The sequence below is a fragment of the Maniola jurtina genome, chromosome Z, assembly GCF_905333055.1.
Source record: "Maniola jurtina chromosome Z, ilManJurt1.1, whole genome shotgun sequence".
Taxonomy (NCBI): Eukaryota; Metazoa; Arthropoda; class Insecta; order Lepidoptera; family Nymphalidae; genus Maniola; species Maniola jurtina.
This window is the reverse complement of record NC_060058.1, coordinates 16,887,187-16,901,008: the sequence shown is the minus strand read 5'-3', so window position 1 is coordinate 16,901,008 and position 13,822 is coordinate 16,887,187. Positions and strand designations below refer to the sequence as shown.

The 13,822-nt window shown below is 38.0% G+C and overlaps 1 protein-coding gene across 5 annotated transcripts in view; it reads right to left on the bottom strand.

Annotated features, from left to right (window-relative positions):
• Positions 1 to 13,822, bottom strand: part of LOC123880327 (sodium-dependent serotonin transporter-like) — a 65,262-nt gene that overhangs the window by 48,634 nt on the left and 2,806 nt on the right. For all 5 annotated transcript variants that reach the window (XM_045928387.1, XM_045928386.1, XM_045928389.1 and 2 more), the window contains 4 exons: positions 12,768 to 12,888; positions 11,983 to 12,155; positions 1,382 to 1,563; positions 727 to 841 (listed from right to left, as the gene is read on the bottom strand). In XM_045928387.1, the coding sequence (XP_045784343.1) occupies positions 727 to 841; positions 1,382 to 1,563; positions 11,983 to 12,155; positions 12,768 to 12,888 (591 nt within the window). The remainder of the gene's footprint in view (positions 1 to 726; positions 842 to 1,381; positions 1,564 to 11,982; positions 12,156 to 12,767; positions 12,889 to 13,822) is intronic.

The following is a 13,822-nucleotide window of genomic DNA, read 5'->3' as shown; positions in this document are numbered from 1 at the left end:
ACAGATACACAAAAAATAAAAATTATATATAGAACAATTCTCATATATCTTAATTTTAGGTGAAAGTCAGGGTAATCCTTATTCGTTCATGTACTGGATCTTTTACCCTCCTACGTCAAAATACTAAAAGTCCGCGTAAATTTCGCAGATTGAAATGTCTGCTTGATTAATTGTCAATAGAGGGTCATGACATGTCAAAATTGCTAGTTTGAAGGTGAAATCGTCTAAGTCATTCGAGATGGTTTTCCTCTTAAGTAAGCAAGGTGATCTTAAGAATTTTTAATTTTAAGGGTGTCTCAAATTTTGACCCGTGTTTAATAGAGAGGACTATGCTTCGATTTTTCCAACGTGATCATATCAGTACTGGGGAGATTAAGAACTAGGGTAACCGATGTACTCGTACGTCAACGGGTTGCGAAGTTGAAGTAGCAATGAGCGCGGCCCTTAGTTTGAAAATTGATAGACATTGGGGTCCCAAGGTGTTAGAATTGCGACCTTGCAGCAGAAAGCGCAATGTTGGCAGATGCCCCAGTAGGTGGACTGCTGACTTAAACTGCATCATCGCTTACCACCAGGTGAGATTGCAGTCCAGGGCTAACTTGTATCTGGGGCCGCTAGTTTCAGTGGGCAAGATCGTGGCGCGTGGAAGACCCTACAGTTCCCCAGTGTTCTACCGAATGAGAGACTATTGGGTACTTTATTTACTTAGATGTCTATGGCACCAACCTTTAACAGCGCACTGTCAGTAATGGTGGCGACAAAGAAGTTACATATCCACACGATCGCGATAACGAACAGCCTCATCGACAAGCTATTTCTATCGTAGCTGGAAAACTGCCTCCTGGGAAATACGATCATCCAATTATAACACTGAGCTCTACAGCGCGTACATTCATTTTGCTCAGACAATAATTCTACTTGAGGCACTTTAGCCGGAGGGAACTAGAGTAAGGGAACTCTCGGTTTGATCCTGAATCGACGAAACGTCAAATATTAGGCTATGGGGACGTCAAATCATACAAAAATAAGGCTATATGGGCTACCAGCGTCAAATGTACTAACATGTGAGCAGCATTTGATCAGCCTGTCACGTTTTGTTAAATGTTCCCTGACAGTCGTGAACTGTGCTTTAGCTAACTAACTGTCTAACACTGAACGATAGCCACCATGCTCATTTGACATTTATTAAAAAAACCCATACAGGTTTTCTACCAAAAATTATTTTAATGTCATTCAATGATGCAGCAATGTAGTATCAAATCAGCTCAGTGGCTATCATTTAGCAGTTTATACCTAGTGCGTAAGTATTATTCGAGTGTAAGAGCGTCTAGTATAAGAGTGTGTAATCGCTCTGATTCTGTACTGTATATGTATAACTTACGCATAACTAAGATGAGCCGATGTATTGCTGAAATCAGTCACCATCGCATTGCGACAGTTCAATATCAATTCCTGTGACGAGAGACATGTGACGTTTGAGATGTTGTAGCATTTGGTCCACGCCGGGGACCGGCTTAAGCTGACCATGACAAATCTCACCGCATCTGCTAGATTACTTGCATGCTGAAACATATTTTTTCTCATATTAAACTGCTAACTCATATTAAACTCGAACTACCGATAGATAGTGATAGATATAGTAACATTGTTGTCGCTCGGTGTGTTTACACATTGCGCTATACAAATATAATATATATTTATGAGTTCAGAACTTTTTCCTCTTTCATTTGATATCCCACTCGATCCAATAGCAAAAAAAATTTTAGAGATCCCACTTTTTTACCTAACTACGGCGAAGCCAAAAGGAAGAATTATCAATTTAGCAGTCTATGTATGTATGTAAGTAGGTTTGCATTTATGTGTGTTCATCAGTCATTCATCAAAATCGGATCAGCAGTTTAGGCGCTACGGTGAAACACACATCAACACTTAAAACGCGCATAACTCCGAAAAGTTAAAAGTACATGCTCAAAACTAGAACCTCCTGACTAGAAGGTCAACGTTTTAACCACTAGGCCGACGATATATATTTTTTCAAGCAATCAATCATTTATTTTGCTCTAAATGTCGGTCAACAATGGTATTACAATTCTTATTTATTCATGTACTCGTAGTATCACCACATTTGCCATGCGATGGCGTGCAAATGTTCTATATAGATACCTATAGATGTGGAACGTCCTTCCGGCATCTTTTCCCTTCCACCTATAATATGGGTACCTTCAAGTCAAGAGTGAATAGGCAACTTCTGGGCAAGCGCGCTCCATCTTAGGCTGCATCATCACTTGCTAGCAGGTCTGATTGCAGCCAAGCGCTAGTCTATATAATCAAAAAAACAACCTAAAATATAAAATGCAAGTACAACTTTATTCATAGTCAAATAATTATCAAAAGTTTATTTAGATACATATGTACATTTTAAGCTCGTGTCGTATCACTCAACACGGCCACACAATTTACCACGACTTGTATATGAGCGTTCATGAAATGACAAACGCCAGAAGGCTATGAACGGGAAACATAAAGGTCATTGTTATGAACTTTTCTGAACCCCGGCGAATAATATTTTGACATTTTGCATTCCCCAAAAACGGGAATGCAGTAAAAAAATCTGTCAAGTGCGAGTCGGACACGCACACGAAGGGTTCCGCAACGTCGTACAAGAATCTACATAAAAGTGTTAGGTACCTACGTATACGTATACACTATACACTTTCGCAACACTGCAAGTTAATGTGATTTAGTAAACTAATTTTTTTGTGAACACATTGTAATTTTTTTAACCCCCGACCCAAAAGAAGGGTGTTATAAGTTTGACGTGTGTATCTGTCTGTGGCATCGTAGCTCCTAAACTAATGAACCGATTTTAATTTAGTTTCTTTTGTTTGAAAGGTGACTATATCGAGATTGTTCTTAGTTATAATCCAAAAAAATCGGCTCAGCCGTTTGAAAGTTATCAGCTGTTTTTTGGTTACTGTAACCTTCACTTGTCGGGGGTGGTATAATTTTTAATTTACACTTGTTACTTTCAAAGTACGGAATCCTAAAAGTCAACATAGCAAGCAATCTGTTTTTCCCTGCGTGACAGAACTGAATAATTTTTAACCCCTGACCCAAAAAGAGGGGTGTTATAAGTTTGACGTGTGTATCCGTGTATCTGTGTATCTGTGTATCTGTCTGTGGCATCGTAGCGCCTAAACGAATGAACCGATTTTAATTTAGTTTTTTTGTTTGAAAGGTGGCTTGATCGAGAGTGTTCTTAGCTATCATCCAAGAAAATCGGTTCAGCCGTTTGAAAGTTATCAGCTTTTTTTCTAGTTACTGTATCCTTCACTTGTCGGGGGTGTAATTTACACTTGTTACCCTAGCATACAAAACACAAAAATGTAACTTCTACCTATGTACGTTCTTGGCTTTGAAACCATCCAACCGACGTGCCCAAAGTAGTTTCATTAGAAAGGCAATAATGCGAAGATGGTTTTAGACTACTAAAACAATGCATTAGGGGCATTCTTTTTTTAAGCGTAAGTAGTAGCAGACGCTAGAAGGTCTATCTTAGACTGCATCGTCACTTCAACGTGGACTTATCAACACAATATCACACCTACAGCTGGCACTGGGTGTCTACTGGTCGATGATGATGGTGATGCGCCGCGTGGTCACAATCTACGAACACAAGAGAAAACAATCAAAATCCTTACAGCCATTCTTTGATATGATTCAAGTGATGATCTTTCATACGGCACGGTTTAACAGGGCTCGCTCTGTCACTTACTGCATACATTCGTAGTTCCAATTTCATTTGAATACTAAGCAACCAAAGTCCATGAAATTTTGGAGACATATTCTAGAAACTAATATCTGTGCCTGTGGTGTTTTAGATTTTTCTAAAAATATGTAGTTTTAAAAATACAGGTGCTCAAAGATTTGTTTGTGAATATTTAAGACCGCGTAACTTTGAAACCGAATACTTAAACAAAAATCTGGAAAACTACAGGCTATTAGTTTCTAGAATATGTCTGCAAAATTTCATGGACTTTGGTTGCTTAATATTCAAATGAAATTGGAACTACGTTTGTATGGAGCGAGTGACGAAGAGAGCCCGCTTAACGGAGTTCGTAATAAAAAATAACATCATCATCGATATAATACATCGGCAATAAAGCAAATACAGCATATTCCGTGTCTCATAAAACTTCCGACAAAACAGAAAACCCAAACGAAGATTTTCACAGTTACACTCAATCACAAAATTCAACTGTTCTCGAGGGGAGACATTATATTATGCAGCTTTCCCTTCAATTACTTTACCGGATCACTGGGTCAAATAAAATATTATAGTTTTTTTATTCAGGTTCACATTAGTTCTTGACCGCGATCTCACTTAGCGATAGTGATGATTGTTCTAAGATGTAAGCGGAAGAAAAACTGTTTAATCTATGTTGGTAACTAGCCATTACCGAAGACTCCCACTAGAACAGATCATCAGAGCCAATCAATGCTCATAAAAAATGATAATTATGATAAACTCATATCAAAGCAAGTATGAAATTCGTCAACATTTTTGTAATGATCAAACCACGTCAGTGGTATTAAGCATGCAGTGCAGGCATATCATAATCGTGTTTTCTTATTACTTGGGTATTTTTGATAAATAAAGCTAATATCGCATGAACATTTAGCCGCTCTAGCGCCATATTGTATAAGAATAACGCTAAAGTTTCTCTACGCTCTCTATACATTAATCCCTTGAATGCTTCCATTTCCATGCTTAGAACTACCTCCGAACGTATCGATGGAAACTCAAGCTGCTATAACCAAACTGCTTACTGGTGAAAAGGAATGACAACGCTGTCTGGCGAAACCCTACGAGAGACGAGACCCTACTCTAAATGATTTAATTTAGAATTTTAAATTTTTTAGCAAAGTTGAGCATGATAGAAAAACCAATGTATTTATTATAGTTATTAAGTTTATGTTAATTAAATTAACTTATAACTATAATATTATATTATTATGTAGATGTTAATTCCAAAGACTTACAAGACTAACAGTGACAGATTAACGGTGTTACAAAAAATGAAACGTAAATGTGTGCGTGAAATAGAGTTGTCCTGACTTTAGCATTTGTATTATCGATAGTCTTACTGGCGAAATCATAGGACACTAATGAGTTAGTTTAACGAAGTGAAGTAAAAAGCATCTTATAATCTTAAAAAATCAAATACATTTCAAATACACAAATAGTAACAAAGCTAAAGCTAGGTAAAAGATTATTATTTATTAATGAAATGACTTTATATAAATAATTTATTAATGAATTCTGAGATACTTATAGTTATTTTAACCCCTTATAACATTTTTATTGATATTTCGATAGAAAACTATAAAAGACGTTTTAAAAAAATCTTTTTTGAGAAATAGAGCAATTTTTGGGATTTTCATATAAATTACCGGAATTTGTTGGTTTTCCACCTTTATTTTTTTAAAGGGTGCAAGTAAATTTAATTTGATTAATTACAATAACACTCTGATATAATGTCTAAGTGACAAGTTAATAAAAATAAATAGTATATATGGCGCTCAATTCATAGCTAATGACCTCCCCGATAAGCACTTAAATACAGTAATGTACGGGTTACTAACCCTTAACCCTGTATATGAAATCTAAGTCACGCTAAATAAAATAAAAATTAGTGAAAATATTTATTTCATTCTTTTCTTTTATTGGAAAGTACCTAGTGTTTTTAACCCCCGACCCAAAAAGAGGGGTGTTATAAGTTTGACGTGTGTATCTGTGTATCTGTGTGTCTGTGTATCTGTGTATCTGTCTGTGGCATCGTAGCGCCTAAACGAATGAACCGATTTTAATTTAGTTTTTTTTGTTTGAAAGGTGGCTTGATCGAGAGTGTTCTTAGCTATAATCCAAAAAAATTGGTGCAGCCGTTTAAGAGTTATCAGCTCTTTTCTAGTTTTCTTGTAGAAAAGAAGGTTACATAACCGTTAGGTTCATAATATTATGTCAATTGACAAATGTCAAGCTGTCAAGATGGCCGTTGCCTTGATACATAATTATTTATTTGAAAATGATGTTTTGGAAAACTCTGATACTTTGGATCGTAGGCGCGGAATAGTCCAAGAAAATCGGTTCAGCCGTTTGAAAGTTATCAGGTCTTTTCGGTCTTTTCTAGTTACTGTAACTTCACTTGTCGGGGGTGTTATAAATTTTTAATTTACACTTGTATATTGTATTTTACATACATCACATGAAACCTATCACATCAAGTCTACCGGTAGACACGATTATCGACTATCGATACTTGTGACGTCATTACTTTGTCAATCCCTATCGTAAACAAACGTTTTTCAATTTTACACAAAATATCCAAAAATTCTTCATTTAGCAATGTAATTTGATGATAAGTCTTAAGGGAAACCTATCATCTAAGCTTCCAATAGCTATTTTGCCTAATTTTCAAACAACAAATGATGAAATAATGATTATAAACAATTAGTATAAATAATCAGTAATTACCTGTGAAACGTGTATTTACGCGGATTATAACGTCTTGTAACGTCACATTCGCTCACTGAACAAGACACCATGGTGGCAAGACATAGATTTTACGTTTTAATCGTAAAATTATTTAGTAAATGCAAAAAATCACCTCGACTTGGAACAGGCTGAACTCTTACGGCCTGTTACTCACGTAAACAATGACTTATTGGCATCTTGTTTCGCTATCTCGCTTTCGCTCGCGGCAGTGGGTCTTATCTGACTACCTCTCGCTCCAACGCTTTGTCAGTCTTTGAGCGAAGCGAAAATTGTACGTCTATGGTTAATTCAACTACTTTTAAGATATATTGTAATGTTAATAGTGATCAAATAAAAAAAGTTTTCTTTCTTCTTTCTTTCTTTCTTTCTTTCTTTCTTTCAAATCGCTAGTAAACCTTTAAATAAAATAAATAAAAAATAAATACTCTATGTCCACTCTTAGGTGTATTGCTCAACGCAGTAAAACGTACGTACAAAACCGCATAGGCTTTGGGCTTTGCTCCACGACTTCTTTTTTGCAAATGCGGCTTTGTATCTGATAGAATGCTGATATTATACAGAACGGCGGTACCAATATGGATTGTGGCCCTTGTACCTACACGTTAGCCCAACTCACGTGGCAAATTTTGTCGGCTAAGGGCCGGCGCACATATGGTGGAACGCAGCGCAGAGCATTTTTAACAGTCAAAGTACTATCGACATTGTCCTCATTGAAATAATATATAAAATCTATTGTGCATCCGTGCGGATATTCACGCACCCGCGCGCAGTCCCGCGCGTGCTCGCGCATTCGCTGGTGGAAATTGCGTAAGTGTCACGCGATTAGAAAACTTCGCGGGCATGCTCTCCGCTACGCTCCGCCGCGCTCCGCGATATATGCGCTGGCCCTTAACTGAACAGGATCACTTAGTAAATGAAATACAAGTGTAAATTAAAAATTTATAACACCCCCGACAAATTAAAGTTACAGTAACTAGAAAAGAGCTGATAACTTTCAAACGGCTGAACCGATTTTCTTGGATTATAGCTAAGAATACTCTCGATCAAGCCACCTTTCAAAAAAAAAAAAATTAAAATCGGTTCATTAGTTTAGGAGCTACGATGCCACAGACAGATACACAGATACACACGTCAAACTTATAACACCCCTCTTTTTGGGCCGGGGGTTAAAAACCCACGCAAGCCGGGTAGTGATGCAGGTGGCAAATGTTCGCCGAGTACTTTGATCGAGTACCATGAGCCCTAGGCCATGTGTACTAGGCTTTTAAAATGTAAGACACGTGTAACATTCAATCGAATAGAAACATTTGATAGATATTAGCACATGTAGAAAGTGAGTGTTCCCATTGTCAATTGGTCAAAGTAATATTTTTTATCTGACCATCCACATAAACATCATTAACCACAAATATAGCTTTATTTTTCTATGATATAGTCTAAAATTTGACATATCGTTGATTCAAAATCAAACTGAGAGTTCCCTCACTGTAGTTTACTCTATAAGGGTTAAACTAGTGGTTTGATCAATATTGTTTTGACATTTTCATACAAAAATTGTATGATAATGTCAAAACAATATTAAAACATTATTACTTTTAGCGGTGGTAGTAAGACCCCTGTTATACGTTATTTTGATCACTCTCGTAGGGCTCAGCCAACGTTTGCAATGTAAGCGCAAACAAAATGTGTTTATTTACAACAGCACATTAGAAACCTGAAATTATCATTGTTAACCATACTATATTATGCATGTATTGTATATATATATAAACTTTCCTCTTGAATCACTTAAACAACCGCATCAAAATCCGTTGCGTAGTTTTAAATATCTAATTATCATATGCATATAGATAGACAGTGGGAAGCGACTTTGTTTTATACTATGTAGTGATAATTTAGTGTGGGGTCAAACGTTATTCAGAAAATCGTCCTTTGACGTAACGGATGTGTCCGTGGAGAACATTTCTACTGATTACAACGCGGCAGCTCGGAATGAAAAGCTGTTATCTGGTGGTTCTGCCAAACTTTACCCAGCTAATGAAATTGAATACTTGTATAAGGGCCGTTTTACATCAAAACAACACGATGCGACATTGTTGCATCCTTATGCATTCTTTTTTTATTATTCGGAAACAAGTTAGCTGTTAGCCCTTGACTGCAATCTCACCGGGTGGTAAGTGATGATGCACTATTAGATGGAAACGGGCTAACCTGAGAGGGATATGGTAGTTTTTATTAAAACCCATGCCTCTTTGATTTCTACACAACATAGTACCGGAACGATAAAACTCTTGGCGGCACGGATTTGCCGGTAGGGTAACTAGCTACGGCCGAAGCTGCCCACCAGACTAGACTAGAGATTTAGAAATTATAAAATTCGATCTCATATTATAATGGTAGGTACCTAAATGATGAAGCAGTCTCATCGCGGCCATACAGATAATATTATAGTTTTCCGAATTTCACTGAATAAGAACAAAGTTTACTTATAAGTACTTGAAAACCAAGTTAGTAGGCACTAATAAGTTAGTAAATAAATTAGGAAATGACAATCGGAACCTGCCATTTTTGTCATCAACCATGATACCGATCATACCCATATCGAAAACAATTATATTGAGGTTTCTGAATAACAGAAATATTATAATTAGAAAATTTAATGTTTGCGTGATCGTATTCTATGCATTCGTATTGATCCGATTGAGTTTAAATTCGTACAACTGTTGTTGGTTTCTATTCTCTATCTGTTACGGTTTACGAGATCACGGTACGATTCGGACGGTACGGCACGGTCTGATACGATTCACGACAGCCCGCTAACAGACAGACGGACGGACGGACGGACGGACAGCGGAGCCTTAGTAGTAGGGTCCCGTGGGCACCTTTCGTTTACGAAACCCTTAAAGCTATACCAACATGCAAAAAAGGAATATTTTATGAAAAGGAAAACACGAAGCAAATATTTTTCATTTTAAATAATAGATAAAAATCTATATAAAAAGGAAAAGATTTTATGAATAGAGAAAGTGGGAAGCACGAGGCGAAGATTTGACATGTTACAAAATAGCCGCGCTGAATACTTTTGAATGTCAATGTCAATTTAGTAAGTGAGGGAGCGAACGACGAACGAACCTGACCAACCAAATAAAATAAAAACCTTCGTTTCATTTCCTGTAAGGCCCTTTCCACATAGCACGGTCACGGCGGTGCGTGCTACGTGCGTGCGTGACGAAACGTCACATAGACCGTATGAGTGACAGAGACAACGCTCTACAAAGTCGAAGTCTCTTTCTAAAGTTTGATGTCCAGTATTTCCTGCCGGGCACTGTAATGTAGGAGATATTATTGTTATGGCTTTTACAAGACGGCGGGAAATGGGAATAAATAATCCATACTATAATATTATAAATGCGAGAGTGTGTCTGCCTGTCTATCTGCTAGCTTTTCGCGGCAACAGTTTAAACGATTTTGAGATGAAAGGTACACAGTTAGATTACTTGCCGGGGACGGTTATGGTCTACTCTTTATCCCGGAAAATCAAAGAGTTCTATATCAAGAGATTTATATGTGGTACAGCGGTAGCTTACGTCTCGGAAATTGAAAAAGGCAATTTTCATCCCGGAAAAGCAACAAGTTCACATACAAAACCTAAATCCACACGGACGACGTCACGAGCATCATCTAGTAATTAATAATAAACATCGATGTCTTCAATCTGGCAATCTGGCACCTCAACTATACTGCGACCACCGCTGCTGTAGGAGCGTGAACCGTGACTCAACCGTATACACGTGAGACAGCTACCACAACACGGCGCCGAGTCGTTTAGAAGGATGCATGTGAAAAGGCCTTAAGCTTGTATCATAAAGGATGATCTCCTTGTGATGAAACCCGTGCAACTGAACTTGACCTTGGATGAAGCTTTACAAACGAATGTTAAGGCTTGGGCAAACAAGATGCCGTTTCGGCAGTGACGTGCGTTGGCAAGTCGTCCAACGCAATTCTTAGGGCCAGCGCGGACCGAACCAAACTCACCGAGTGACGGTGAGTGTAGTCGAGGCGCAGCGAGTGGCAGCTATCAATATGTATTTTAAAAAATGTAAGTCGAACAATACTATAAAATTAGCCAATTTTTAACCGTCGTAATATAATCAACGATACAAATCAAAGTGCTTGTGCTAGCCCCAGACATACTCGTATTACACGTATTCCGTCGCGGGATTTCTGAGTGATGTCCTGCCGTCTCACTAATATCACCTGTCTTTGCGGTTGCGCTTTGTATCTGTCCATTTCTTTAGATTCAAATCTTTCACTCTACACATTTTTTGCATCATCAACCCAGACGTCAAAGGGCTTTGCAACGGTCCTTTACGTTGCTTTTGCAAAAGTCTCATTTGAAAATTGCAATTTTTTATAAGATCCACGTGTCTGTATCTATGGCTGTGGTCCTAATGACAGCAGTCGGTGGGAGCGGTGGCGGGAGCGGCAGCGGGAGCGGCAGCGGAAGCGGTGACAGGAACAAATCGATGCCACAATATGTTGACGATAAAAGTCCTTGATTCAAAGTCAAAAACTCAACACCACCGATTATAAACCTTTTTTTTATTCTTATACAAGTTAGCCCTTGACTGCGATCTTATTTGATGGTAAATGAGGATGCAGTCTAAGATGGTAGCAGGCTAACCTGGGAGGGATACAGCAGTTTCAAAATCATGCCTGACAATGTAGCCTATCTTGTAGGGTAATATACATCAACAACCTGTTCAGAGCATCATTGCCGGCGAAGTCCCCGTATTCTAATGTCACTCGGATGTTAGGGGGGTTAGGAAGAAATTGTCCAATTTTATTTCTTCGACACCACTAACCACAACGACGTAACATATATTATAAGTTGTATTGTTTATTATTTTGTTTGCACATATTTCGCTGATTTTTAATTAATATTGTGTTTGTAAAACATTTTGTGTATTAATTGATTAATAAATAAATTCAAATTCAAAGTGGCACAATGTTGTATTTTTCATTTCGTTAATTATAACATTTCAATTTGAATACAAAATGAACTGTTGAATAAATTTAAAGGTCATCACAGTGGAGTGGTCTTTATTGTAAAAAAAATTAATATTTGCACATCTTTAATTATGTTCATTCAATTTCACAATTAATTTAATAGAATCTCAAGAGACAACATAACAGTTCGGTTACGTTAAATATAACATATACCGTGCGGGAGCTGTGTCGTGTAAGTGAGCTACGATATTATGAGTAAGTTTACACTGAAGCGGAGTGGAGTGTAGACGTGTTCAACAGACCAATCAGGTTATAATGATGATCAATAGGAAGTGGTAATTCTATCACAAATTTTCTCATTTGATCGCGGACCGCATTTACTTCCTAGTATAGAACTCTAAACAATAAAAACTCACCAACAAAGTCCATATCGCAGTCTGTAAAAGGATCCCAAAGGAAACCCCTCTCATCAGAGGGTTCAGTGCCTTGCATGTATCCAACCGACGTGTGTATTGTTTTATAAAGAAGTCCATGAACATATAGCTTACACCTATGAGTATAGCGTATATTATATACTCGAATAAGTGAGCTGAAACAATATACCACAGTGAATCAAAATATGTATAAAAATATAACTCAAAATTTAAAAAACCGCAGACACAAAAACTAAGAAAACTAGAAAAGAGCCGATTACTTTCAAACGGCTGAACCGATTTTCTTCGATTATAGCTAAGAACACTCTCGATCAAGCCACCTTTCTACCAAAAAAAAACTAAATTAAAATCGGTTCATTCGTTTAGGAACTACAATGAACTACAGACAGATACACAGATACACACGTCGAACTTATAACACCCCTCTTTTTGGGTCGGAGGTTAAAAAAGGAAAGGAAAATCAAACAGACCTACGACCCATGGGATTTTTAATACATAAACCTTAGTCCACGCGTACGACGTCGTGGACGTCATGCTGTAATAGCATGTTATTTATGATCCGCTTAGCAGCAAAACTTTGCCAATTGCCGCTAGAGCTACTTTTCATCACAGCCGTAACCTCTAACTAAAACAGACAAAAAAAAACGTAAAAAATTGAAATCCCTAATTGCCCTAGTCAGGAATCGAACCCGAGAAGTCTCATTTAAACGACCACAGCGTATACCGTTGCGCCAGGGTAGTCTTGAAAGATATTAAGTCAGAGTTACCATGAACAAGCAGCAATTTGGAAAACAAATCAAAACTGTAGGTCGTGGAGGCAAAAGCGTGAGATATGTATAAGAACTGTTTGATACTTTTCCATCGAAAGTGATCTCCGATGTTTGATTCCTGAAAAATAAGCACTTTCATAAATGATTTGGTCATCTTCTCGTATGTTTTGGTTATATTAATAAAAAAGCCAAAACGTTGGTAAGTATTTAAATTACTTTTATTTTAAAGGTTATTAAACAATAACAACCTAAAAACATAAAAAAGAAGACAGTGTCCGAACATCACATCGAGGCAACTCCTATTTAAAAAAACCAGCTCTACCCAGCTCTATCCTGCTCTGTCATACTCTTCTCTGTTGTGGCCTGCTCTGCCCTGTTCTAACTTGCTTTACTCTGCTCTACCCAGCACTATCCGGCTCTACCCTGCTCTAACCTCCTCTACTAAAAATACCCCAAGGTGCTTTACTGTGATCTACCCTGCTTTGCTCTACCCTTCTCTGCCCTTCTGTACCCTATTTTATGCTGCTATACCTAGCTCTGTCATACTCTACCCTGCTCTATCCTCTTCCACCGAGCTCTGCCCTGCTCTCGCCTACTCTACCCTGCACTATCCTGCTCTACCCTCCTCTATTATGCCTTACCCTTCTCCATCCTGCTCTACCCTGCCGTACTCTGCTCTACACTGCTATATACAGCTCTATCATTGTGTTCCCTGATTTGCCCTGCTCTATCCTGTTCTAACTTGCTTGCAGCAGTAGTGTATGCTCTACCCTCCTCTACCCTGATCTATCTTGCTCTATCCAGCACTATCCGGCTTTATTTTACTCTTCCCTGTTTTACTCTGCTCTTTTCTGCTCTAACTGGTGTACACTGCTCTACCATGCTTTATTCTGCTCTACCTGGCTCTATCCCACTTAACTCTGCTCTACCCTACTCTACTGTGCTTTACTGTGCTCTACCCTACTCTACCCAGCACTATCCTGCTCTACTTTTCTCTATTATGCCTTACCCTTCTCCATCCTGCTCTACCCTGCTCTACCCAGCTGTACTCT